General features: G+C 37.2%; 2 protein-coding genes across 2 annotated transcripts; both read left to right on the plus strand.

Annotated features, from left to right (window-relative positions):
- Nucleotides 1–38: 38 nt before the first annotated feature.
- Nucleotides 39–16,307, plus strand: LOC112186128 (U3 small nucleolar RNA-associated protein 20). Its single transcript, XM_024324484.2, has 31 exons — nucleotides 39–210; nucleotides 301–423; nucleotides 503–660; nucleotides 768–812; nucleotides 983–1,061; nucleotides 1,180–1,253; nucleotides 2,191–2,303; nucleotides 3,442–3,600; nucleotides 3,835–4,038; nucleotides 4,154–4,370; nucleotides 4,469–4,543; nucleotides 4,632–4,975; nucleotides 5,345–5,534; nucleotides 5,643–5,880; nucleotides 5,964–6,303; nucleotides 6,627–6,804; nucleotides 6,905–7,045; nucleotides 7,291–7,552; nucleotides 8,010–8,471; nucleotides 8,695–9,158; nucleotides 9,432–9,568; nucleotides 9,653–9,834; nucleotides 9,922–10,314; nucleotides 10,530–10,655; nucleotides 10,845–10,910; nucleotides 11,010–12,733; nucleotides 12,808–13,087; nucleotides 13,550–13,780; nucleotides 14,303–14,827; nucleotides 14,943–15,075; nucleotides 15,654–16,307. The coding sequence occupies exons 1-31, from the start codon at nucleotides 142–144 to the stop codon at nucleotides 15,923–15,925; spliced, it is 8,004 nt and encodes a 2,667-aa protein (XP_024180252.1). The 5' UTR covers nucleotides 39–141; the 3' UTR covers nucleotides 15,926–16,307.
- A 1,021-nt stretch (nucleotides 16,308–17,328) lies between these two features.
- On the plus strand, nucleotides 17,329–21,137 carry LOC112186991. Its single transcript, XM_024325584.2, has 2 exons — nucleotides 17,329–17,622; nucleotides 17,751–21,137. The coding sequence occupies exon 2, from the start codon at nucleotides 17,840–17,842 to the stop codon at nucleotides 21,038–21,040; it is 3,201 nt and encodes a 1,066-aa protein (XP_024181352.1). The 5' UTR covers nucleotides 17,329–17,622; nucleotides 17,751–17,839; the 3' UTR covers nucleotides 21,041–21,137.
- Nucleotides 21,138–25,045: the final 3,908 nt, after the last annotated feature.

Here is a 25,045-nt window from a genome sequence, read left to right on the forward strand (position 1 = left end):
CCAGAACCAATACCCTGCTTGGCGGGTTGTTAAACCCCTAATCGAAAGTCGGTCCTCCCTCTCTAGCAGCGGCTTGAAACACCCGCAAGAAGCAGAGAAGAGAAGGGTCCCCAAAACCCTTTCCCTTCTTTCACTCTCAACATGGCAACCTCTTCACAAGCTCAGGCCGTCAAGTCCCTCAACAAATCCGCCGGCCGCCGCCGCTTTGTCGTAAGCCTCCTCCTCCGCCACCGATTCAACTTCCTCCTCTCTATTCAATTTTCCACAACTTTTTTTTCTTTTTCTTTCGTGTGTGTACAGTTCAAGAGCGTCTCTGAGAGACTAGAAGAAGTCGAAATCGATGTCTTCCGAAGCCTCGATAAGCTAAAGGACGAGCCTTCCCCAGGCTCCACGTTTTTCCGGGACTGCCTCGTAGAATGGAGGGTACGATATAGAGCCCCTAATTTTGATCTTCCAAGTCTGTGGCTTTCTTTCTCTGATTGGTTTTTTTTTTCTGGTGTAGGAATTGAATACCGCAGAGGATTTCATCTCATTCCACGAGCAGATGACGCCGTTGGTCCAGACATTGCCTTTGATATTGTTGCACAAGGAGACCATTTTCGAAGCATTGGTTTCTAGATTGCAAATCAGTGCAAGGTTATCGCTTGAGCCTATTCTCAGGTGTGTGAGCTCATTTGCCGCCTACCCTTTTTCGGCTCTATTGTTTTTCGGATTTTTAGGTTTTCGAGAGAGGAGCTTAGTATTTTTGTAATGCACACTTTGAGCAGGTTGATTGCAGCTCTGTCCCGAGATCTCCTGGAGGACTTTATCCCGTGAGTTTGCGCTTCCTTTAGAATGCATTTGACTTTTCGATGCTGGTGGTTTGTTGTTTCTTTACTTGCTTAATTGGGCAATGGAGTGGAATGTTTCGGTGTCTTGAAGAATTCTGTTGTGTTCTTTTGTGCATGTACTTATGGTTACTCTGTATGTGGGTTTATGCCAGCTTCTTGCCAAGGATTGTCGACTCTCTAGTGTCTCTTTTAGATAGCGGTGCTGATAGGGAGCCTGAGATCGTGGAGCAGGTTTAGTTTTGTTTTATTGCTCCCTATAATGTTTGCTGATTGTGCTTTCCGTTTATTAGGTTTTACAGGTTGCTTTTAATCTTACATGAAGTCAGCCTGTGGTGTTTTTTTTATGCAGATCTTTACATCCTGGTCGTGCATTATGAGGGATTTGCAGAAATATCTTGCGCACAAGCTTGTAGATATGCTAGAGTAAGTACTAGTATCACTTTGCTTTTGTGATTTGCAGTGTGGGAAAGCACCCAGAGGTTTTTATATGATGAAAATAAACAAGTCTTTCTCTTTGGATTTCTGAAAAATCTTGATATTCAGTTCCATTGGGGCCAACTTGTGCGAATATGTAATGTTTTCATTGCAGAAGTTTCCTGTGTTCAAATGCTATCGCCCCTACCTATATGCATTGACCTAAGATTTGTTCTTCATATTTTTGTACATAATAAATGTAATAGTCGCAACCCACAAGAGCCAAGTTGCCGGAAAATGCATTACTATTAGAAATAAGTGGGTCCCACTATTAGAAATCTATCAAAAATATAGTGTTCTAACAAATGACTCAACTACTGCTCTAACCATGGCCTCTAGAATGCAAGTTGCACAACAAACCACCATGCTAATCTTGCATTACTATAAACCACCAAGAGCCAAGTTCATATTTTTGTCAACTGCATGTTTGGTTTCAATCTATCAATGTTTATTATGCATGTTGCCATCTGCCTATTGTTGTTAATTAGAGTATTCTGCTTTTGCTTATTTTCCACACATGTTGCATGTGTATCAAATTTCTTTCCTGTACCAAGGAGTTTGGATGTTCAGAACAATTGGTTAGAGGTAGCTAGAAAATACTTAGTCTTGAATTATTCCTACTGAACTTGTTGTTATATACACTTTGACAACCAATGATTGTGATTATTATTATCATTTTTTTTTTCATCTTCTTGATTAGTTTATTCTTGGAAACGGCCTCTGGAACAATTGCCTTATGTTTTATATTAGTACTTGCTGCTGTAGAGTTCAAAACTAAAAAGTTCAATAATCGTTGTAAATAACTGAAGTCTTTCAATTCTGGTAATATGCAATTTCCTTCTTCTGTATATGTACATAATTATCTATCTCTGGTAAATTGTTGTAGGGTGACTGCAAAGTTAAGATATTATCCAAAGAATTATGTCCAAGAATTAATGGCACAGGCGATGGGATTCTTGCTGAGAACGAGAACTGCACCTTTTGAGCAGCTTGACAAAGGTACAACCTTGATATATAATATTTTTCTCGAAAAGAAAGATTTTATTGAAAAGAAGATGAATACAGACGCAGTGGATAAGGAGTCCACAGAACAGAGATGCAGCAAAAACTAAATAGAAAAGCAACATAATCCAAGGACCCCTCATGAAACTCCCATAGGGAAACAAAAAGTACTCGTAAACCGCTGCTGCTCTCTAATCTCTTAAAATATGAGAGAAGCATTAATCTTTAAAGCCTCAGAAAGTTAGTACCAAAGAACCGCCCAAAATCTTACTCTCCCAAGGATCCTCAACCCTTACCCCTCTGTCAACACCCAGAAAACTGCAAGGACACCGCATCCCCACAACACTTTAGCTTTCTTCCCTTTAACTAAACCATAATGATTATGAGCAATTAAAGCAGAAATCTGTGCTGAAGATTCCCAAGTCACCCCGGCCTCCCTATAAAAACTTCTGCAAGATATGATTTGCATTCTCTCCTCTCAGTTTGCATAAGGCTCACCAGTGAGGAGAGTAACAACAATTTTGCGTTCTCCATTGAGGCATCTTTCATGCGCCACCAACCAGCCTAGAATCATAATTATTGGAGGAACTTTGTCTTTACACTGGTGAAGCGGAGGCTTGATTATATATCTTTAGTCATGAAAGAATAAATAGGATTATTTTTATGAGTGCACTTGAAGCATATCTTATTTATGTTTAATGTATGGAAGGACCTTTTGCTTCATGGATTTGAAAAGATGTGCGAGATTTTTTATTTTTTATTTTATCAACTGTTCATCTCGTGCCTAATAATAGATAATCAAAACAGATTGGGGCCAGTTATAGATAATCATGGGTAGTTTGTAACCTAGATAAGCTCTTAGGTTCATTTGTAGCTATGGTTATTGAATAATGCAAAGAAAGCAGATATTGTGGTTCCTGCCTTCCCTGTCATCTATACAAGGGCTGGATAATCATGTGTAGTTGTCTTCTATACCGCAATACCGCTCAAAAAGCTGATTTTAGTTTCATTCCCTGGCTGTAGTATGAGGAAATAACTTCAGTGTGGAAATTGTAGCTCATATGCCTTATTACTGGTGTAATGTTGAAATGGTTTTCTTTGACAGCAGTTTTTCCTCATCATCATATTTGAACAGGTGTCAGAAAGATCATGCTTGATGTTGTGGAGGAATCAACACCTTTCAGAAAATATGGAGTCAGTGCTTTACTATATTATACCATGACGGGAACCTCAACAAGGTTCCATTCTAGAGCCAAGCAAGTGTTACTTTTATTGATGGACAACTCAATACTTGGTATGTTCATGTGCTTTTTAACTTCATTTTTTTAATAATGTAAATCTGGCATTTTGTATCAGATTTTGCATTTAGATTCTCCAATGTTGAGTGCATCAATATGATAAATGATAATTTAAGGCTTTTGATCTTATTTCAATAAGTAATATTTTTGGCATCTTTATGCTTTTTATTTGCATCTGAGTCTCTCTCTCTCTCTCTCTCTCTCTCTCTCTCTCTCTCTCTACCTTGCAGGTTCAGCCACTGTTATTGAAGCCTTAATTTCTGCGTTACAGAGATTGTGTGAGGATTTGGACTCCAAGGAGTTAAACTTGATGTTCGAATGCTTTTATCAGGAAATAAAGGGCTGTGTGACTAATGGAGGTGTACTGCGTTTAAGCCGACTGTTGTCACTGCTTGTGTCTACCGTTCAGGTGAAGAATGGGAAAGCGGTTTCTGGTGAGTGATAGGATGTATTGGTTTGCCGATTCCTTTATTTTACCATATAGCATTCAGTTGCTTTAGTAATGTTTATCTGTACTCTCCTTGTGTGACCAAGTTTACCATTTGACAGATTACAAACAAATGCTTGAAATTGTGGGGGTGCTTGTGCGGACATATATCATACCCTCTGGCATTCAGATGGGAGAGGAACATTTATCTGAAGTCGTTGATAAGATTTTTCAGTTAATGCTCAGCATTCTTAGCGGACTGCACACTTATAATGATTTGTCAACCATCTCTGGCTGTTCGTTGCAATGGGCTCCTGTATTTGATTTACAGAAGTCAAGGTACTGCCTTAATTTAAGTATTTGGGCTTTTGGAGTTGCTTTTTTAATGTCCCTTTTTCTGGTTGCTTATTTGACATACCTGAGGCTTTGTGTTACAGCTTGTTGGGGTTTATTCAACAATTGCTACAAAAGGATATTTGTATAGTAGATACCTTCCGAGTTAACATTTTAAGGTAAGGATTAACATTTTATTTTTCTGGAATGTTTTTGTGGTAATGTTTTATTATATTTCTTTTGACTTTTTTCTAATTTAAATTTCAGAGTCATGAATGTTTTAATAGAAACTTCAGAAGAAGATGTTATATATCTGTTAGTCATCTTCTGTGAAAGGCTGCAAAGGGGAGCGCAAAGCTTTAAGTTACTAGATGGATCTCCTGAACTGTCCAGGATCCAATGTTTTCTGAGTGGCACGGTCAATAAATGGGTTGGGGTTTTAAAGGGTGTTCGGAATGGGGATTTAGCATCTACTTCAATTCATGAAGCTGACTTGGCCCTGCTGTGGGGAATCATTAACTGCTTTCCGCAAATAGTAGACTCCAAAGAAGGTCCATCCTTGTTACTTGATTTGACAGATGCAATCGATCAACTCCTGATGATTGAAGATGGTAAGCTACCTCATGTTTTGTCAGCAACCTATAGTTATTGAAGGATAGTTCAGTTTTTCCTTGTTTCCCTATGTTGCTTCAAGACTGATAGGCAATATTTTATTGCTATTCAAATTGTACCTGAGTGAGACTCCTATAAAAAATGGTATTCAAGATTCATAATTACTCAGGTCTGTAGGAAATGAGAATATGGTTCAGGTGGTTTGTTAGTTATTTCTGTCAATACTTTATTATGTTCAGAGTAGTTCCATAGATACACGAAACTGTTCGCATAGCTGAATCAAGTATGCTATTGGATTATACAAGTGCAATTTTCAGATATGCATGGGTTCTAGGCCTTCACAGTTAGTTCACTTTCTACTCTCGCAGGGAATATTGCAGGCTTTCCTAAACACACTTGGCAAAGCCTAATTGGCACTTCCTTAAATTCCTATTACAAATTGACTTGTGGTAAAAATTTGGAGCCAGAAACAAGCAGATTTTTAGCTCTTGGAAAAAGACACAAATCATGTTCACATGTGTTGGTTGCTGTTGCTGATTTTTTGGACTCTTTGTATGGGTAAGAATATGCATGTAAATGTAGATTCTTTTGCCTCATTTTATAGTTAATTTTCAATAATTACAACTGGTTGTGTAACATAACCTCCTGCTATCATGCAAATATTAGGTCTGCGATGGATGGCGACACCCAGTTTACAATATATCATCCAGAACTTAGTGCATATATGGCTATGGATGCTTTAAAGATGTTTGCTGACAATTTGTGCCACTCAGACAGAGGGATTCGTGCTTCAACTCTTAGAATATTATGCCACTTTGAAACTTTAAGTTGCGATGAGCCAGTTCTGAAAAAGATGAAAACTGAACTTTCTCCTACTTCTCATGTCGATAGCAAAGACTTTAATGTATGCATCTCTTTTATGCTCCTCTTGTTAGAAGTCAATCTTCTGTTTAGGTAATTTCATACTGATTTTGCTTCAAATATCAGGTTCTTCAGCTTCTTCTGTCAATCGAGTCAACTCCTCTTTCAATTTGTACCAGCAGAAAAGTTACTCTATTGATTTCTAGAATACAGATGGGCCTCTCTGCTGGAAAAATATCTGAAGCTTATCTTCCCCTTGTTGTAAATAGCATGATTGGTATCTTCCATAACCGGTTTAGTCATCTTTGGAATCCTGTATCAGAGTGCCTTGCAGTTCTGATAAGCCGAAGTAATGGACTTGTATGGGAAAATTTTCTCAACTATTTTGAGCAATGCCAGTCCTTATTTCAAGCATCTATTGATCATGTTGGCCAAGGTGATACTATGCTGTCCAACAAGTCAAGTGGTATGTAACAACTTAATAAACGCCTATTAAATTGTATTATTCAGAATGCATATTTAAACTTATGTAATACTACATTTATTTTCTTAGGCTTCTTGCTTGGTAGGTTTCTAGTCACCAAGTTCAGGAATTTTTTCTGTCCGGGGTAAATAATAAAAAAAAGTCATGAAGGTTGTATGTCATTGATGGTATAAGTAGGTTGTGTTTATTGGTAATAGATTACCCACGAGTTTTACATCTAATATGTACTGCAAATATCCTTTTATTGAAATGAGACATGGTAATTGCTGTGGATGCTCATCTTTTAACATGTCTTTGTTTTGCAGATCTGGTTGAACGTTTTAATTTGTTTGCTACCCCAACATCTGATAGTACACCAACGGCAACAGTTTTGTCTTCCTTGCTCCAATCTTTACAAAAACTTCCAATCATTGAATCCAAGTCTCATCAGATTCTGCCTTTATTTCTGAAATTTTTGGGCTATAATTGTGAAAATTTTGTAAGGTAATCATCCTGTACTGAATACTTCCTTTTGGATTTTGAACTTGTACAAGTTTAATCAGATATGTTATGGGTTCATTTTTCTTTTTCTTTGTGATTGCAGTGTGGGATCTTTCAATTCAAATGTTTGTAAAGGGAAAGAGTGGAAACGTGTCCTTAAAGAATGGTTGAACTTGCTGAAACTGATGTACAACCTTAAGCACTCATATCAGAATCAGTTTCTTAAAGAGGTTTTGCAAAATAGGTTGGTGCAAGTTTCTCATTTATATGATGCTTCATATTATACATTTAATCACTATTGACATCAAGGCTGGCTGCCATATTTTATAGACCATGTCTATTCTTTAGACTTTGTATAAATTATACATCTGGAGTAAATTAGCGGATTCCTTGCCCATTGTATTATAGTTGTTGGGCTCTGTTAATAATGTTTCTGTTTTCCCTTAAAAAAGACAGGCTGATTGATTTTCTTGTCATTTTCTTTAACAGGCTCTTGGATGAAAATGATGCTGAAGTACAGATGAAGGTTCTCGATTGCCTATTAATCTGGAAAGATGATTCCCTGCTCCCATATAGTCAGCAATTGAAAAACTTGGTCAGCTTCCAAAATTTAAGAGAAGAATTAACAAGATGGAGTTTGTCCAGAGAGTCTAATCTAATTGAAGAACAACACAGAGCTTACCTTGTGCCCATTGTTATCCGTCTTCTGATTCCCAGCGTCCGGAAATTGAAGAAACATGCTTCTCAGAAGGTATGTTAATTTGAATTTGAAAGATTATTGATCCTTGGACCTTTAATGTGCATGTATTTTGTTGTGTTTCAATGTCAGCCTTGCAATCGGATTGTTTCTCCATTGCACATCATATATTTTGATAAAGGGAGTGATTTTGGCACTCTACTTTCACATGTGCACTCAACAAGGTGGAGGTGTTAAGATGTCTTGATGTGTGGACTGCCAAAATCCCTTAACTTTATTAAATATGCTATATTGTGATTAATTAATCCATTAATGTTTGACTTAACAGTTCCTAAAGCTCTGTTACAGATTGTGTTCCACTTCACTTTGTTTCTGTATATTTTTGGTATCTTCTTATTATGATTGTTTCCAACAAGTCAAACAGTCTTGATGTGTAGTGCAAGTGTTTCTATGTGACATACTACAAATGGCATTCATTTCATTCTCTTATTTATTTAATGTTTTATTTCAGCACTCAAGAGTAAATCATCGCAAGGCAGTGCTCGGTTTCATAGCTCAACTTGATGTTGAAGAGCTACCTCTTTTCTTTGCATTGTTGATAAAGCCCTTGCAAATTATTTCGATAGGAAGTGAAGGTGCTGCAAACTGGTTTTGGAGCTCATCAAATGGTTCTGTGGAAGAATTTCAAACATTGAATTTCTTGAAGTATTTCACGTTTAGTAATATTACAGCCTTGTCTTGGAAGAAAAGAAGTGCTTTTCTACATGTGATTGAAGATGTTCTTGGAGTTTTTGATGCATCACGTGTTGGTCCCTTCCTTGATTTCATAATGGGATGTGTTGTTCGGATATTAGGAAGCGGTACTTTAGGTCTTGATGTGGCAAAAGGCAAAGGATCTTCTTCCCTTACTAATTATTCTGATGCTAATCTTGCTTCCCTTGGATATGATGGGGCAGTGGATAATAATGTTTTGGTAATACTTCATATGTTTACTTATTTTTTTGGTTAACTATTACTTATCTTCTATGAAAGACAGATTACCAAATGTGTAAAGTTGTGGACCATTTAGACAGCACTAGAATGGTTTTTCTGTATTGTTATGATTTTGTATTACTTCCAATAGATGCATACTTTATGCTGTTAATTGATTTAACAAATTCATCCTGATTTACTAAATATTTATGGTCTATCTGCAGATATCTACGGCTGTGGGGCAGTTGAAGGATTTGAGATCTTTATCCTTGAAAATTGTGTCCTTTGTTCTGAATAAGTACGAAGATCACGACTTTAGCTGTGAATTCTGGGATCTTTTCTTCGGGTCGGTGAAGCCCTTAATTGATGGTTTCAAGCAGGAGGGATTCAGTGGCCAGAAGCCTAGTTCACTCTTCTCTTGCTTTCTTGCTATGTCTAGAAGTGAAAAATTAGTATCACTGCTGTGTAGGGAGCAAAACCTTGTCCCTGATATACTCTCAATTCTAACCGTCACGTCAGCATCTGAAGCTATTGTGGCTTGTGTTCTGAACTTTGTTGAGAACTTGTTGATTCTTGATGATGAATTGGGTGTTGAAGACAATGCTGGAAAAAGAGTTATACTTCTGTACCTTGAAGCACTAGTTGATAACTTGCATTGTCTCTTCAAAAATAATGTTGCAGCCAAGAGGTAATAATGGGGTTCCCTTGTTTGTTCGCAGTACGCACAGTGAACTTCACCTTCACGATATGCTTGCACTAGCACATTTTTTTCAATTCGAAAAACGTCTGGATTGAGCTTCATTTTTTGTAAAAATTTTAAATTTATTATTATTAATGTTATTTATTTTCCTCCTTCGATTTGCATAATGTACACAGTGCTACCTAATTGATGCTAAGTGGTCGTACTGCCATCTAAAACCTTCTTACCATTATCACTTACCAGTTAGTATTTTGGTGCCAGGAAATTGCTTAAACACCCAGGGGAGACAGAAGTGAGGATTTTTCAAATATTACCAAAGTATATAAGTGATGCATTGTCAGCCTGGAAATTCGTGGATATATTGCTCCCTGTTTTAGCAAATGGAGCTCAAGATTCAGGTTCAAATATCTTGTCAACCCCAGTTTTCCTACTTAATAACAATTTTCACCTGTAATACTAAAAGTTTTCCATTCATCTTGCAGAATTTCGATTTGAAGCTGTGCAAGTCATTTGTGATATTGTTCCAGTACTAGGGAGTGACGTTACAAATAATATTTTGAATGCAGTATCTCCATTACTTATTTCTACCGATCTAGATAAGCGTTTAGTTATCTGTAATCTTCTGGACACACTTGCCAGAGCAGACTCTTCCATTCAATTTGTGGTACTTTGTCAACATCGCTCCTTTTTCTTCCCAATATTTTGTTATTTCTCTTTTGTCATTATTTTCTCATAACTTGGAGGAATGCAGGCAAAACTTGTCCAGGACTTGAATGCAACCTCTATCACGGAAATAGATAGCGTTGATTATGATAGAGTGCTCAATGCTTATGGAAAGATCACGGTTAATATGTTCAATACCATTCGAGAGGATCATGCATTGGTCATATTGTCTCACTGTGTCTATGACATGTCATCTGACGAATCAACCTTGAGGCACCGAGCTTATGATTCATTGCTTTCATTTGTTGAATTTTCTGCCCTCGTACTTGGCAAAGTATTGAACAATGACTCTGAAATGCCTGACGAGATGTTAGCCTCTGAGGATCATTGCTGGACAAAAGTTTGCATTCAGCGCATAATAAGCAAATTTCTTTTAAAGCATATGGCTAATGCTATGAAGAGTGGGACAGCTGTTAGAGAGGTATTAAGTTTGTTTTTGTCTTATAGTAGGGCTGATGATATATCAACGTCATGATTAAATTTACACAAAGAAAATATGTGCATAGTTGCACCTGCATATGCATGTTTAACCAATGCCAGGCCATGAGATATTGAAAAACTTATTAACATACTTGCTTAATCTCCAAGCTACATGTGCTTAATATGTTTTCTCTTAATGGACCGCTGTGACTTCAGGAATGGGTCGAGTTACTTAGAGAAATGGTGTTAAAACTTCCAGAAGTGGCAAACCTTGGTTCACTGAAACCTCTTCAGGATGAAAATCTTGAAATAGATTTTTTCAAGAATATCCTTCATATACAGGTGAAATTTTGCGTCATTTTTGCTAAGGATCTATATGTTTATACGGTCTTAAAATTTTACTTATGATATATTTGGAACTTTTAAATGTAATACTCTTTTCAATAATCCATTGTTAGTCAATTTAGATAAATGCCTACCTTGAATAAGAGTGATGAGTTTGATCTCACCTAATCACCTTTGCTTCTGCAGAAACATAGGAGAGCAAGGGCAATGAAACGCTTTAAGAATTTTGTCACAAACAGCTATATGCCAGAGGTATTTGCTTTCTCCTTTTTCTCTCAGAAAAGCCTGCTGTTTATTTCACTTCTGATTTTAGGAAGTCATTGAAACATATCTTGCTGATATCAATTCCAGGGCATCACAAAGAAACTGTTTGTTCCCTTCTTCTTCACGATCTTGATGGAGGAAGAAAAAGGAGAGCATATAAAAAATATGTGCATAGAGGTGATTGCTTCAATTTCAAGCAGGGAGTGGAGTTCATCCTACTTGTTGCTGATGAGATGCTTCAATGAGATTTCCAAAAATCCTCTGAAACAGAAGCTTCTTTTGCGGCTAATTTGCTCTATCTTGCACCAGTTCCACTTTTCAGAGACAATTGATACTGCCTCTGTAAATGAAACACAAACATGCCTTCATAAAACTGTGCTTCCTAAGATACAAAAGTTACTCAGCGATTCTGAAAAGGTCAGTGTTAACATCAGTCTTGCTGCACTGAGAGTATTAAAGTTGCTACCTGGAGATGTAATGGACTCGCAGCTTCCTAGCATTATTCATCGCATTTCAAACTTTTTGAAGAACAGATTAGAAAGCATCCGTGATGAAGCTAGGAGTGCTTTGGCTGATTGTTTGAAGGAGCTTGGGTTGGAATACTTGCATTTTATAGTCAAAGTTTTGCGAAGCACTTTAAAACGTGGATTTGAGTTGCATGTCTTGGGATATACTCTAAACTTTATCTTATCAAAGTTTCTCGTTACTCCTATCAGCGGGAAACTGGACTACTGTTTGGAAGATCTGCTTTCTATTGCACAGAATGATATTCTTGGAGATGTTGCTGAGGAAAAAGAGGTTGAGAAGATTGCTTCCAAAATGAAAGAAACAAAGAAGCAAAAGTCTTTTGAAACTCTAAAATTGATTGCTCAAAGCATAACATTCAAAAGCCATGCCTTGAAGCTTCTATCACCTGTTATAACTCAATTTGAGAAACATCTTACACCAAAAACAAAGTCAAAATTGGAAAGTATGTTGAATCACATAGCAGCTGGTATTGAGTGTAATCCAACTGTTGATCAGACTGACCTTTTTATATTTGTACATGGCCTGATTGAAGATGGAATAAAAGAAGAAAATGGTAAGGGTGAGACTTCGTTCATTACGGGGGGAAATGGACATCGTCGAAGGGATGTGATTGGAAAAGTTGATTCCTCAGGCCGCATTGCAGGTGCTAAATCAGTGTGTTCACATCTTATTTCTGTGTTTGCTCTTGGGATGTTGCAGAAACGCATAAAGAATTTGAAAGTGAGAAAAAATGATGTACAAATATTGTCAATGTTGGATCCTTTTGTCATACTGTTAGGGAAGTGCTTGAATTCCAAGTATGAAGATGTCTTATCTGCAACACTTAGATGCCTAACTTCGTTGGTCAGGTTGCATTTACCTGCCATTGAAGATCAAGCAGATAGTATAAAAGCAGTGCTCTTTGATATTGCTCATAGTTGGTTAAATACTGGCAGTTCTCTAATGGAGTCATGTCTGAGGCTGTTAACTGTACTTTTGCGGGGCAACAAAATTACTCTTTCCTCCGATCATCTACATCTATTGATTCAGCTTCCAGTGTTCGTTGATATTGAAAGGGACCCCTCATTTGTTGCTCTTTCACTTCTGAAGGCAATTGTTAAACGCAAGCTAGTTGTTCCGGAGATATATGATCTTGTTACTAGAGTCTCAGAATTGATGGTAACAAGTCAAGTAGAACCAATTCGTCACAAATGTAGTCAGATTCTGTCTCACTTCTTAAATGATTATCCTCTTTCAGAAAAACGATTGCAACAACATTTGGATTTTTTGCTGTCTAATCTGAGGTGAGTGCCTAATATCTCTTTGGAAACTTATTATGTATCCTTTCCGTTGTCTAATCAGGGTTAACTCTTCACAGGTATGAGCACTCTAGTGGAAGAAAAACTGTGCTTGAAATGCTCCATGCAGTTATCGTTAAAAATCCACGAAATGTTGTAGATGAGCAATCACAGACGTTTTTTGTCCATTTGGTGGTTTGCTTGGCTAATGATCGGGATAATGAAGTTCGTTTGATGGCTGGTGCGGCTATAAAACGTCTCACTGGTTGTGTAAGCCCACGCTCACTTCTCTCCATTCTTGAGTACAGTCTATCTTGGTATTTGGGTGAGAAGCAGCAACTGTGGGGTGCAGCAGCACAGGTAAATTTTTCTTTTTGGCTCAAGCTGAGCTTAAAGTTACTTAGCCAACTGATTTAGAGGACATGATCTCTTACCCCTTTGTCTCATCATCATAGTTACCCTTGAATTGCGGAAAGCAAGTTTTTGTTTTTTGTTCTTATTTTTTTTTTTGTATAAGAAAGACAATATTCTTACGTTACCGCTAAGAAAGTACTAGTGAAATATACAAGGAGTCCATCAAACAAAAAACCGCCAAGCACCCATGGCACATAGCCATGGAGAAAGCAATTTGTTTGGAAAAGCAAATGAGGAAGTTTTTCTGGAAGCAGAGCATCTGTGTTTTTCATATTTCATGTATTTGTATGACTAGTATAAAAAATTCGTTACACTAATATTCGAGGAGAATTTCACAATTGTATTGCTTTAAATTGACTGCTTCCTTTGATTTGGATGTTTCCCTTGATGCCCTACTTGCACGTACAGGTTTTGGGGTTGCTGGTTGAAGTTGAAGTCATGAAGAAACGATTCCACAAGCATATCAACAGTGTATTAAAAGTGACTAAAAGCATCTTGCAGTCTGCCATCGATGCTGTCACTCATGATTCTCCTCATGAAACTGCCATTCCTTTCTGGAAAGAGGCATTTTATTCATTGGTTATGCTGGAAAAAATTCTGAATCAGTTCCATGATTTGTGTTTTGATAGGGATCTTGAGGTATGCCGCATCACTCTCTAATGTAGATGTTATATTTAGTTTTTTGTTAGGGGTTTATTTATTTATTTTTGCCTTTTTGAGGAATTGAGAGGGGGGGGGGGGGTTTGGGTTGGACGCTTCAATATATAGAATGATTGTTTAGTAAAGGTTAATGCTGCCGATATAACTCAGGACAATGCCAAATTTCTTGTCCATCTTGTTTTTTATTATCTATAATTATGTTCTTACTTACAAAAAGAAAATGAACTCTCATGCTTTAAAAATAACAAAATGCCATTTATATTAGGATGGTTGTGGAGACTTTGATTTTTTGAGATCACAAGAGCATGAAGTTCTAGTTTATCTACAAGGGTAATGGTAATTAATGAACCAATATTTGATTCCAATATCTGTAGGTTTTCTTATGTTAACTTATCAGAATATGGAACTGATATCTATTGTATATTATTTTGCATGAATTGAATAAACTGAATTATTTTGCTTGTTTCTCTTGTAACTGTACCTTATTTTGCATGAATTCAGGATATATGGGAAGCAATTTGTGAGTTACTCCTGCATCCACACATGTGGTTACGTTGTATTTCAAGTCGTCTTATAGCCTTCTACTTTGCTTCCGTAAAAGAGTCTTGCTCAGGAGATCATGAAAATCCATTTGGCACTTACTACCTTATAAAACCTAATAAACTTTTCATGATAGCTGCATATATCTGCTGCCAACTGAAGACACAACTCATTGAGGATGCAGCCAACAAACTGATTACACAAAATCTTGCATTCACTGTGTGTGGTGTGCACTCTTTGATGGGACAAACAGAGTGTGCAGATTCTCATCAGTTTTGGTTTAACCTTGAACAGCATGAGCAAGACCGATTTCTTAAAGCTTTTGAGTTGCTCGAAGCTAGAAAAGGAAAGACCACGTTTTTATCTCTTGCCTCTGGCATGTGTGACACAAATGATGAAAATCCCTCTAAGAATATTCGATGCTTGCTTGTCTCTAACTTGCTCAAGAAAATGGGAAAGATTGCCCTTCAAATGGAGGCTGTCCAGGTTTGTATCAAAAGAATTGATTTCCTAAGCTTATTGTATATATATGCGAAAGATTTTCTATTTAAGTTTTATTTACCAAATGATTAGTAATATTCTGATTCTTTGTTATTTTCAGATGAAAATTGTCTTTGATTGTTTCGAAAAAATTTTGTCTGAAATGAGTCGGGAGGATTGCCTGCTTTATGCTTATGAAATGTTGCAGCCCTTGTATAAAGTTTGCGAAGGATTTTCTGGGACTGTGATCCCTGGTGAGTTTTTAGTCTCTTACTATTTCCCATGTTTTGATATTAATTTTCAAAGTAGTGTGTGAAAAGTGCTATTCATTATCATTGCCTTGGTACTTTGCTTGCACATGAAAATTGCTTTGACAGTTTCATGTCATGTATGTAGTAGGATTCCTCTAATCCTAGTATAACTATATCACTAGAAATGGGTTCTATAATATGCTATCAGCCTTTACACAAAATTGTATTGGTGATGTCTTCAAACTCTCAAGTTCTCAGTCAAAATGGAAGACTGAACACCTGTTCTGGCTCCACCAAAAAAAAAATAAAAAACTAGTTTTGGTGTGTGAAACATATTTTTCTAATCTTTTTCTTGTGGGTCTTCTTTACTCGATCAATTTCTCGAGGGTTATAAGGTCACTGAAATTGTGGCTATCTTTTGTTAATGGCATATTGATTGATAGGCCAGAACGATGAGAATAGGAAAAGCGAACTCTATGTTCCTATTATTCATATATATATATATATATATATATATATATATATATATATATATATATATTTCCAAATGTGTTTCTGAATGGGCTTACATTTACTACCAGAAAATATGAAGCAATTAGCAGAAGAAGTTTCTGGACGTCTACGCAGTAAACTAGGCAGCCAAAATTACGTACAAGTTTACAATGACATCAGGAAACAACTCAAGGCAAAAAGGGATAAGAGGAAACAGGATGAAAAGCGCTTGGCTGTTGTTAATCCTATGCAGAATGCCAAGAGGAAACTGAGGATTGCAGAGAAGCATCGGGCCAACAAGAAAAGGAAGATGATGACAATGAAAATGGGGAGATGGGCACATCATTCCAAGTCAAAGTGATTTTGCAACAAGTTGACATTGTTAAGGCCGACCAGATAAGGAGTTACTGATCACGATAATGCCAATACAAGGATGGACTAATTTCCATATTCTGTTAGATATTGCGGATGCAGCCCAGTTTTGTTAAGATGACTGTTGTGGGTGACTTTGACAGGGATGGCACTACCAAGTAGACATAGCAATCCGACTAATGATGTATAGTAATTTTTCTTTCCAAAATCATACCATTTATAAGTAATATTGAAAATAGCCTTGTTCAATGATCATCAGTTATGTTACCCTAGTTGTGATAGTAAACTTTGTTCTTCTTGGAACCAGGCTTGGATGAAATGAACTTTATGCAATGCAAAACCTATGAAATAGACCTGTGCAAGGGAAAAAACAAAAAAACTCAATTTCTGCGCGGATAACATTACGGCAATTCTTTGGGGATTGATGTGAGAAGAACTTGGATGTGAAATGATACATTTGATGAAGTTTCACCATTTTTTTAATGAAAAAATAAAAGTGAGATTTTGAATTAAAAAGAGGTGCGAGTTCACATTGTGGGTGTCAAAGTGGTATAATTCTGACTATGGTAGTGAACCTGAGAATTATTCTTAATTCAACATTTTCCATGGACCAAAAACAAATAGGAATAAATCACACCTTGAAGAATTGAAATATGGAATGAACTTCTGTTTTGACGTTTTAAATTGTTAGTAACTTTGCCTTCTAAAGTTATGGAACAGTTTTTCTTATATCAAAGCATATGCTGGCCTAACATCAACATCAACATCAACATCAACATCAACATCAAGTAAGACAGATCTAGAAACCATACGATTTTCTTGTAATCTTCCTTATGTATTTGTCCTTGTGCTTGAGTCTCTCTATCAGAAGTTATGTTCATGTTACCATTTTCAATCTTTTAAACTTGTGATGAGAAGAGATGGCCTAAATGATTTCCTTATTACAGGAAAAAAAAACATTTATTTCCGATCCACTTCTTTAAATAAGCAATCTATAGATAAAATATAGAGTAATGCTAGATAAACTATATTTTTGAGTACTTTATACATTTGATAACAAATGAAACACACACTTGCATATATAGAAAATGTCCAATTTTCCATACATGTCATAAAAAGAATAATATACGTATCATTCTATGAAATGTTTATAGTAGTCTTTTTGAGATTTGTAGTACAACTTTGAACTAGTTGTAGACATTATTATGGATTCATAGGATATCGGTAATATATGTACCTTTTTTTTGAGAAGTAATAACTGTAATATACGTACAGTTGAACGCTAACTATTGTTATCGTTTTTCATTTTCTTCTCTTTTATATTTGTTGGGGTCAATTTTCGTCTCTTATCTGGTGTCCAAGTTGATTTTGGGTGTGGTTATTGTAAATAATGTCGGAGACTCCATGCGTTTGGTGGGAAATTGTTCCAAGGAGTTGACCGTTAATCTTTATTTTTCCTGAAAAAAAAAGAAAAATGTCACAACTCTTTTACAGTTGCTTGGATTAGTGGGCAGAAAACATCAAACACCACAACCAGTTCAACTTGAGTTTTACTCTCTGTCTTCCTTATTTCCTACCCAAGATCCAGTCTAGTCCTGCTTAGCTCTCTCTCTCTCTCTGATCTGAAGCCCAAGATCTAAGTGGGTTCATCTTCACAGAAATCAATGCAAGAGGGGACAGATTCAGGTTAGTGTTCCTTGCTTTTAATCTTTGGTCGATATTTTAAACACTGAGCAAGAAAGTTAAAAGCTTCATGCGGACTCTTTGAAGACAAGTTAAATTGATTCACGGAATTGGTTGGATTAAATGTGTAGAAATTTTGGGTATTGAAATTTTGTGTACTTGGGTTGGTGGAGAGCTGAGAAATCTTGAAGAAAGTGATAAAGCTTAAGACTTTAAGATCATGAAGATTGCATCTTTGGTTGTTGTTTGGATTGTGTATGGGTTGTTGGGTTTGGGGTTCACATATTCATACCCTACTTCAGCATTTGATGATCTCAGAAATGAAAGAAGTGAAACCACCGTCACTTATAGCTATGATAGAATGGATGAAGTGAAGAAAGCATGTGGGTTTGTTCTATCTTCTGCTTCAGAACTGAAAGCTGAAGATGAGAGAGTATATAGTATGAAGAAGGAGCTCTTTTTTGTGAATGGGGATTGGAGGCAGGAGGTGGGTAAGGATCCAATCATGCCATTTGATGATAGAGAAGTTCAGAGTGAGTTTTTGGGTAATAGAACTCCGTCGAACTTGGCTTCGTTTTGGCTTATGGATATTGATCGTGCCCATCGATCCAAGAAGTCACTAAGTGTTAGTGGATTCATGGTTATGGGTATTACTATAGATGGTAGCTTTATGGATTATGGGTATCAAGGGAATCCCGAGTTCCAAATGTGGCCTAGCCATTCTCAAATTACAATTTCCTTCCAAGGGATTTACACTGAAACCAAGAAGAATGGTGGCGAAAGAGTGATGTGCTTGTTGGGGAGTACAATGTTGCCGTCTCGGGAGCCTGATTCTGCTAATCCATGGGAGTGGCTGAAGGCTTCTGATTCAAGTAATCAACCTCCTCTTTCTCAAGATGATCAGATTCTACTTGTTCTTCACTTTCCGATGACTTTCAATTTGACAAATAGGGCTATCCGAGGGGAAATGAGAAGTTTAAATCCAAAGTCAAACTCAAAGTACTTTGATGAGGTTCACATTTTATCACAGTTGGGGAAGTCTGCAGTGTATAAATTTGGATCAGAAAAGATTGTTTCTAGAGCATGTGATCCATACCCTTCTAATGATAGCTTGGTATATGGTGGCATTAGCAACTACAAAGGTTATGCTATTTGCGAAATCCTTGATGAAGTTGCACAGGACCAAGCTTTCACTGTTGTGCCGAACTGGAGATGCAATGGCACCGATGAGTTTTGCAGTAAGTTAGGTCCATTTGTGACAGATAAAGAGATTAAGGCGTCAGACGGAAGCTTTAAAGGTGTTAAGCTTTACATGCAGGAAATCAAGTGTGAACAAAAAGCTGCCAGGGGAAATGCCAGTTCTGCAAGGGTTTCAGCTGTATTTAGAGCTGTTTCTCCGATGGAGAATCTATATACTGCAGCAAAGAGATCCGGGCTTAACAATATGACTGTTGCTGCTGAGGGAATTTGGAAATCTACCAGTGGACAGCTTTGCATGGTTGGTTGCCTTGGACTTGTTGATGTTGTAGGGAGTCAATGCAATACTCGGATATGTATGTATGTACCTACCTCTTTCTCCATAAAGCAACGAAGCATTCTTTATGGAAGTTTCTCTAGCATCAATGATAGTGGTACATCATATTTTCCTCTCTCCTTTGAAAAGTTAGTGCAGCCTTCGGAACTGTGGAATTATTTCAGAGTCTCCAGTCCAAACTACAAGTACACAAAAATCTATTCAGCTGCTGTTGTCTTAGAAAAAAACGAGCCCTTCAGTGTTGGAACTGTGATCAAGAAATCTTTTCTGAGTTTTCCCAAACTGGAAGACGCAGAAGCTTTTGAACTCAGTCTTTCTGTTCTCTCCGAAGATCTAACCCTTCATGTGTCTGCATTTCCCGATCCAATTCCGAAGCTTCAGCCTCCAAGAGTAGACCTTCAGATGGAGATTCTCTCAGTGGGTCCCTTGTTTGGACGCTATTGGTCTCCACAAAATGGTTCCATTGCACAAGAGGAGACTCCTTACCACACAAAGTCTGAATACACTGAAAAGCAGCTCCTTCTAAATGTATCAGCACAGCTCAACATCGCCGGAAACGCCTATAGCAATCTTTCTGTGCTATATTTGGAAGGCCTTTATGATCCACATGTTGGAAAGATGTATCTAGTTGGATGCAGGGATGTTCGAGCCTCGTGGAAGATCTTGTATGATAGCATGGATCTTGAAGCCGGGCTAGATTGTTTGGTTGAGGTGGTTGTGGCTTATCCTCCCACTACATCTCGATGGTTAGTCAATCCAGCAGCCTATATTTCTGTAGCCAGCCAAAGGACTGAAGATGATCCTCTTTACTTCAGTACAGTCAAGCTCCAAACTCTTCCAATTATGTACAGGAAGCAGCGGGAAGACATTCTCTCTCGTCGGGGGATTGAGGGAATCCTCCGAGTTTTGACTCTTTCACTAGCAATATGTGGAATTTTAAGCCAACTGTTTTACATCAGGTATAATGTGGATTCTGTTCCTTACATGTCTCTAGTCATGCTCAGTATTCAAGCCATTGGGTATAGCATTCCTCTGGTCACAGGCGCTGAAGCACTCTTCAAGAAGTTAGCTTCTGAATCCTATGAAACATCAACATATGACCTTGATAACAGTCGGTGGATTCATATACTTGATTATACGGTTAAGCTTCTTCTGATGGCCTCATTGTTACTGACTTTAAGACTTTGTCAGAAAGTGTGGAAATCTCGCATCAGGTTACTTGCACAAACTCCTCTTGAACCACATCGTGTACCTAATGATAAGCGGGTGCTTATAACCACCTCAGCAATGCATTTGATTGGCTATGTAATGGTTCTAGTCATTCATAGTATGAGGACCGGCCAAAGATCTATCCGGACGAAAAGCTATAAAATTGCCAGGGAAGAATCTCGTGGACTGGGGGAATGGGAAACTGAACTTGAGGAGTATGTGGGACTTGTCCAAGATTTTTTCCTACTCCCCCAGATGATTGGTAACCTGGTGTGGCAGATTGATTGTAAACCACTCAGAAAATTTTATTTCGTTGGGATCACACTGGTCAGACTCTTTCCCCACATTTATGATTATGTTAGAGCTCCGTCTCTCAACCCTTATTTTGCCGAGGAGTATGAGTTTGTCAACCCAAGTTCGGACTTTTACTCCAAGTTTGGGGATATCGCCATACCTATTACAGCAATTCTCCTTGCAGTTGTAGTCTATGTTCAGCAGAGGTGGAATTATGAGAGGCTGAGCAAGATGCTTACTTTCGGGCAATGTAGGCTTCTTCCTTTGGGTTCCAGAATGTATGAGAGGTTGCCTTCCAGTTCCAAGGCATTCGAAGCTGAGCTTGTTTCTGGTGTCAATGGTAATGCTAGACAAGAGAACAAAGAGAGTGATGATGTAGAGTGATACGGAAACTTTTCAAAATTACATACAGATAAGGGTTGTTGCGACTTGTAAAACATATGTGCACAGTAATGTTAATTTGATGATTTCACTTGTGACTTGTGAGACGTTCTCTTTTTTCGGTGGAAACTTATGATGAAGATGTTAAGTTTATTGGGATCGTCTACGGTATATTAATGTATCGATACATCAAGTAGACTATGTTCAATACAGATGTAGACTAGTTCAGTACATGAGTAGACATGCATGGAGTTAATCTACTCTTATACCGAGCTAGTCTACATCTGTATTGAACTTAGTCTACTTGATATATCGGTACATTAATGTACTGAAGTATTTTCCAAGCTTATTTTGGGATTGTTCGACCTCGGATTTTCATTGGTATTTGGGCCTTTTGGATGGACCTAACGAGGCAGCTAGGCCATGCTCTCAATCATTGTTATGTCACTTATGTGGACTAAATTGTTTTGTTTTGTTGCTTTTATTTTGGTCAAGCTGGGACAGTCTTCAAATTAATACCCACCTTAAAAGCAATGGTTGACATAACGTAGCATCCATGGCCGGACCTCAAGCGGCGCGGCGGTGTAGCTGCACCAGTCTTCCGGTTCTGGTCCTTCGATTTTTTTTATTGTCTAAATGTATATAATTGTAGATATTTTCTCAGAAGCATCCATTAGCAATTGATTCATATAGTTCAGTTGGTAAAGTGTGTTCGAACTTATAGATTTAATTTTTTTTTTTTAATCTTTTCCCTTTTTTGGTCTGTCTGTCTCTCTCTCTCTCTTTCTTTGTTGGTTACAGCAAAACTTTATTTTCTTTAAAAAAACACAGAACGCCACCATATACAATTATATCTTTAATCGTTTATGTTTGCATTATTCAATTAGATGTTTGATTTAGGATTGTTTTTATATGGTCTTCGCATCTGATTGTTCATTTAGTTAGCTTTTAATAAAGTATAATCTATCCCAAGAGGGAGCCAAGAAACGGGTCCTAGTGGTGCAAAGAGCAAGACCAAGACTGATTGCAAGGTTGTCAAGACTTCACCTATGAAGCGCAGCAAGGGCTCCAAGAAAGTGAAAAAATTGGTGAATGGACTCCTTGAGTTCACTGTACCAGTGGATGTAGGTACCCCCAAATCCTCCAAAGGGAAGGAGGTAGCTCTACTTAGTTTGTTTTTCCAGTTCGAATAATGTCTATGCTAGTGGAAGCTTCTGTAGAAATATCTGGCTCTCTCGTACCGCAATAACGTGCTTGACATAGTAGGGTTAGATAGAATAGGTTGCCTACAAGGCGAGTTATTTTTTGTTTTTTTTTGAAATAAGAAGGCAGTAGCCAATTTTTTGATCAAAAGCCAGAATGACCCTACATACTCTTCCACTACAATCTAGACAAACAAGAAGATGTGTTAGTATCCACAGTGGTACATAGAGCTAGGTCACTAATTTGATATTGAATACATCGTAGACATAGCAGGATCCCCCTTCGGTACTACGCCGGAGTCGCTAGAATAGCTGAATAAAATAGAAGGATCCGACCCTCTCAACCTAACTCTGGAACAGTGAAACTAGTCGCCTAGAGACCTAAATTGGTGTACAACTAGAGACACTAAGACTTAAGTCGACAAGACCAAGACCCAATACTAAACTAGATGCACAAAAGTGCCTAGACTGTCCCTGAAAATAGGGAATTATTGAAAAAACTAGAGAAAACTAAATAATAAGGCAGGGCCCAAAAGAACCCCAACCCAAACTTCAGCCTATAATGGGCCCACAGCCAGTGCCCAAGCCCAGAAGGTTAGAACTCGAAGATGGGCCGTACCTAGCCCTCCTGGCCTAGACCAGCCTCGCCGCGCCTCTATCCCCGTCTCCACCACTGCTGTTGGACAGAAAATGACGACTTTGCCACCTACCTCCCGGCGAGGAACGCCACCAAACACCATCCCTATCCCAAACCAGATCGCACCCTGAACTCTGTGACAAATCCAAACCAGCAATTCGATCACCGCCATCAATCAATCGAGCAACATCCGATCCATTCCATCCCGCCGAATTCTGACCGTCCCCAGATACCGCCACCCCTCGGCAGAGCCCTGAGTCCACTCCGATCCTAGTCCGTAGCCACGGCTTAGCTACTCCTTTGAATTTTGTTAGCATAGACTACTTGGTGCTTACATTGTCCATTTGGAGTCTTTTGTACTATTCTTTGACCATAATCAGGGATCATATTAATTTATGATCTCTTTATCTCCAAAAAAAAAAAAAAGGTTTAATATCAAATATCGTTGTTCAATATGTACATAAATTGCTAACATTTAGGTATGCTATTGTGTTAGGGGACCATAAGCTGCTAGTTGTAGCTAATGTTAGCCTTGCCGAAGAGTCCTCAATTTCAGCTAAGCTAGCTTCTTGTGGCCTTGTGGTTTAAAGCTTAGCCACCCTATATAGGGGTGGGGATTAAATGTAATACGTACATAATATTAAATTGCTAGCATTTAGGCATACTAGCTAGGGTTTAGTGTTCACTTATTGGAAGTTTCCCATCCCACTTTAGTTGTCATGTTCATAGCTAGCTAGATTTTCAACTACTTTTTCCCCTTTTTTTATTTTTTTATTATTTTTTATCGATAGAAGAAGAAAAAAGTTACAACTTAAAACCCCTAATACAACCTACACTAGGAAAATCAAAATTGAAAGCATTAATAGTAGATAGAGGTAAAGCATGATTCCAACTTGGCAAACCAACTGTATGTCCTAAATAACAGCTGCTTAAAACAAAATAGAAACCGAAGAAAAGCTTTGTCATCCTCCACGTTATCAATTTCTCCACGTAACATTCTTCACCTACTAGTTCACCACCATTTTTCTTGTCTCATAAGATTAAACAAAAACATGTGTGACTTGTAGGTTTCGGAAAGCAGAAGCATAATGGGGGAAAATTCTATAATATATACCTGTATATTATACACTCATTTACAAACGTGACAACAAATTTGTTGTGAGAGTGTAACTTGAGTCATATTTTGTGTAATCTTAGGCCACGTTTGGTTGCGGAAAGTAAGCATTAGGAAATGACACTTGTTCCTTTCTTGCATTTGGGATACAAAAGGAAATGAAATATTTTCCTGAAGAAAGGGAAAATAAGGAGGAAAGTGGGAAACCAAAACCTAAAGGAATTACTCTTCCCTCTTCTTTTGTTGCATTTATTACTCACAACACATTATTTTATTGAGTTTTTCTATTGGAACCTCCAAATTTACTCACTTGACCTCTATGCTTTTTACATCTCCTATCAAATTTTCAAATACTAAATTTACTCATTAAACCTCACTAAAGTTCCTCAAATAACCTCACTCATATAATTTACAAACAAACTAAGATCTTTATAATAAAAAAACTTAGTCATTTTAATGATTTAATTACTCTATAAATCTTAATTACACCTCCATTCCTTAATCAGATAACATAAATCTCTTATCCAATAAAAAAAATCAAACAAAAGGTATTGAGTTTTAAAAATTAATAAAAATAAAATAACATGAACTATTATGTGATTTTTTTAATTTACTTTTTCTTTTTTAGTGTGCAACAAAAAAAAATAATCATTTTTTCTTAATGTTTCTCTATTTTCTGTACCTCATGATTAATTATTTGAATACTTTTTTATTTAATTTTATTTGCTAGCTCTGTTTTTTTTTCCTTCTTTTTGCAAATATAATGGATAGATTTAGATTTAGGTCATAATACAATTTCATTTGTTCTACCTGACCAATATGCGTTCAATATGCATATCATACATTTTTATCTTAATCATAGTTTTATTTCTTATTATATATATATATATATATATCTATATATATGAATGCTTTAATGAGTATGTAGTAAAATTGAAAAATGAAAATAGATAGGGAAAATAATAAAGAATGCAATCTAATATTATTGAATTGGAAAGTCTAGAGAAAATAAATATAACAATTTTTTTGGTATAATTATTGTCCTTAATAATCAT

This window comes from Rosa chinensis, chromosome 2 (genome assembly GCF_002994745.2).
Source record: "Rosa chinensis cultivar Old Blush chromosome 2, RchiOBHm-V2, whole genome shotgun sequence".
NCBI lineage: Eukaryota > Viridiplantae > Streptophyta > Magnoliopsida > Rosales > Rosaceae > Rosa > Rosa chinensis.

Coding starts and splice junctions, on each gene's coding strand:
- LOC112186991 (XM_024325584.2), top strand. CDS start 17,840: ATGAAGATTGCATCTTTGGTTGTTGTTTGGATTGTGTATGGGTTGTTG.
- LOC112186128 (XM_024324484.2), top strand. CDS start 142: ATGGCAACCTCTTCACAAGCTCAGGCCGTCAAGTCCCTCAACAAATCC. Junction 4,371..4,468: donor TTTGATTTACAGAAGTCAAG/GTACTGCCTTAA, acceptor TTTGTGTTACAG/CTTGTTGGGGTTTATTCAAC. Junction 9,569..9,652: donor AAATGGAGCTCAAGATTCAG/GTTCAAATATCT, acceptor TTCATCTTGCAG/AATTTCGATTTGAAGCTGTG.